The 1,351-nt window shown below is 53.2% G+C and overlaps 1 protein-coding gene across 1 annotated transcript in view; it reads right to left on the bottom strand.

Moving 5' to 3' along the window:
• The window catches only part of CERT1 (ceramide transporter 1), a 145,896-nt gene extending 145,449 nt beyond the window's left edge, over positions 1 to 447 (bottom strand). The window contains exons 1-2 of the mRNA XM_006167785.3: positions 353 to 447; positions 10 to 114 (exon numbers count right to left, since the gene is read on the bottom strand). Of these exons, the coding sequence (XP_006167847.1) occupies positions 10 to 114; positions 353 to 435 (188 nt within the window). The 5' untranslated portion in view covers positions 436 to 447. The remainder of the gene's footprint in view (positions 1 to 9; positions 115 to 352) is intronic.
• Between the last annotated feature and the right edge of the window lie 904 nt (positions 448 to 1,351).

Genomic DNA, 1,351 nt, shown 5'->3' with positions numbered 1-1,351 from the left:
GGAAGGAGGACAAGAGGAGAAGGAAGCCTGCCCTTCCAGCCGTCAGCCGCCGTCGCCGTGACCCCTGCGCTGCGTCCGGCGCCGCCACTCAAACTCAGCCCCCTCGATGCCAAACTCCAACAGGAAAGAAAAGAGAGGAAGAATGAAAGAGAATATCCAACTGCAGGGATCTGAGTCCACTCACACCTCCGCTACCGCCGCCATCTTCCTCCCTGGCCCACTATTTACCCTCCCCTCCCCTCTCCTCTCTCCTCCCCTTCGTCCTCCCATTCTCCCTCTACAGCCCGCCCCGTCCCCCTCCCGGCGTCTGACGCGACACGCCTAGGGCCGGGGTACCCCTCCCGCACCCTACCTCCGGCCCTCCCGAGTGACTACGGGTAGAAAAGTAGGAGTGGACAGCGGCGAGGGCGGGATAGGGACGCCGCACTGCTGCATTCTGGGAAGGATGCGGCCCCATCGGCCGCGCAGCCTCCTGGGAGTTGTAGTCGCGCTCCTGAGGCAACTGGTGAGTGTCCCGCGCTGGGAAGGCTTGTCACCTTGGGGACAGTCGGGCGGTGGGTGGGCTTCGTTTGACAGTTGCGTGACCTTCCCCCTCGGCCTCGCTTCTATCCCTGCCCAGTGTGTTTATGACGAACGCGCCGGGATTGCCGGCCCGGACGTGAGATGACTCTCTGCTGAGGATGCCGGGCCCGCCTTCCATGACCGCTTTCGGAAAGCCTGGGAGTCTGGCCGCTGGCCTGGGCGCGAATGTGTGATCTTCCGCCTCAGCCTCCCGCCGGGGGCTTGTGGCCTCTCTAGTGACAAGGAGGTTTTGTCAAAGCACCACTCTATATTCCAAAGGTCTTCTGTCTCGCCCTTTAGCAATTAGGTTTCACACTTGACCTTTCCTGCATTTTTCTGTTAATTATGAGGTTGTCAGAGAATGATGTACGAAGAGTTTTTAAAGTAAAATAAGAATGTCAGATAATAGCTGAGAGTTTTCTTCTAGCTGTAATTAAATATCTTCCTGAGACCCAAGTTAACCATCCCCACCCATCTGCCTCTCCCTGAAAGAGAAGAAAGGTTGGAGTAGAAACTTTCTTGTTAAAGAAAAGCTAACTAGTGACCAGTAGGTAGCATGGTGATTAAGGTACCGGCAGACTGTGGTTTAAGTCCCAGACCTGGTGGCTTGTTTTCTTTCTGGTGAGCTGATTCTTTTTTGTTGTTGTTATATTATTGTGATATCATTCATTATTCCCTAGGTTGACTTACAGTTATTGAATTTGCTGTAAATCAGTTACAGATCATTTTCCATTGTAAAATTGTGATAATGCATAATAGAAAACTGTTCAAACTAAGCCTTAAGAGGTAA

This window comes from Tupaia chinensis, unplaced genomic scaffold (genome assembly GCF_000334495.1).
Source record: "Tupaia chinensis unplaced genomic scaffold, TupChi_1.0 Scaffold145093_1, whole genome shotgun sequence".
In the NCBI taxonomy this organism is placed as follows: domain Eukaryota; kingdom Metazoa; phylum Chordata; class Mammalia; order Scandentia; family Tupaiidae; genus Tupaia; species Tupaia belangeri.
This window is presented reverse-complemented; position numbering and strand designations above follow the sequence as displayed.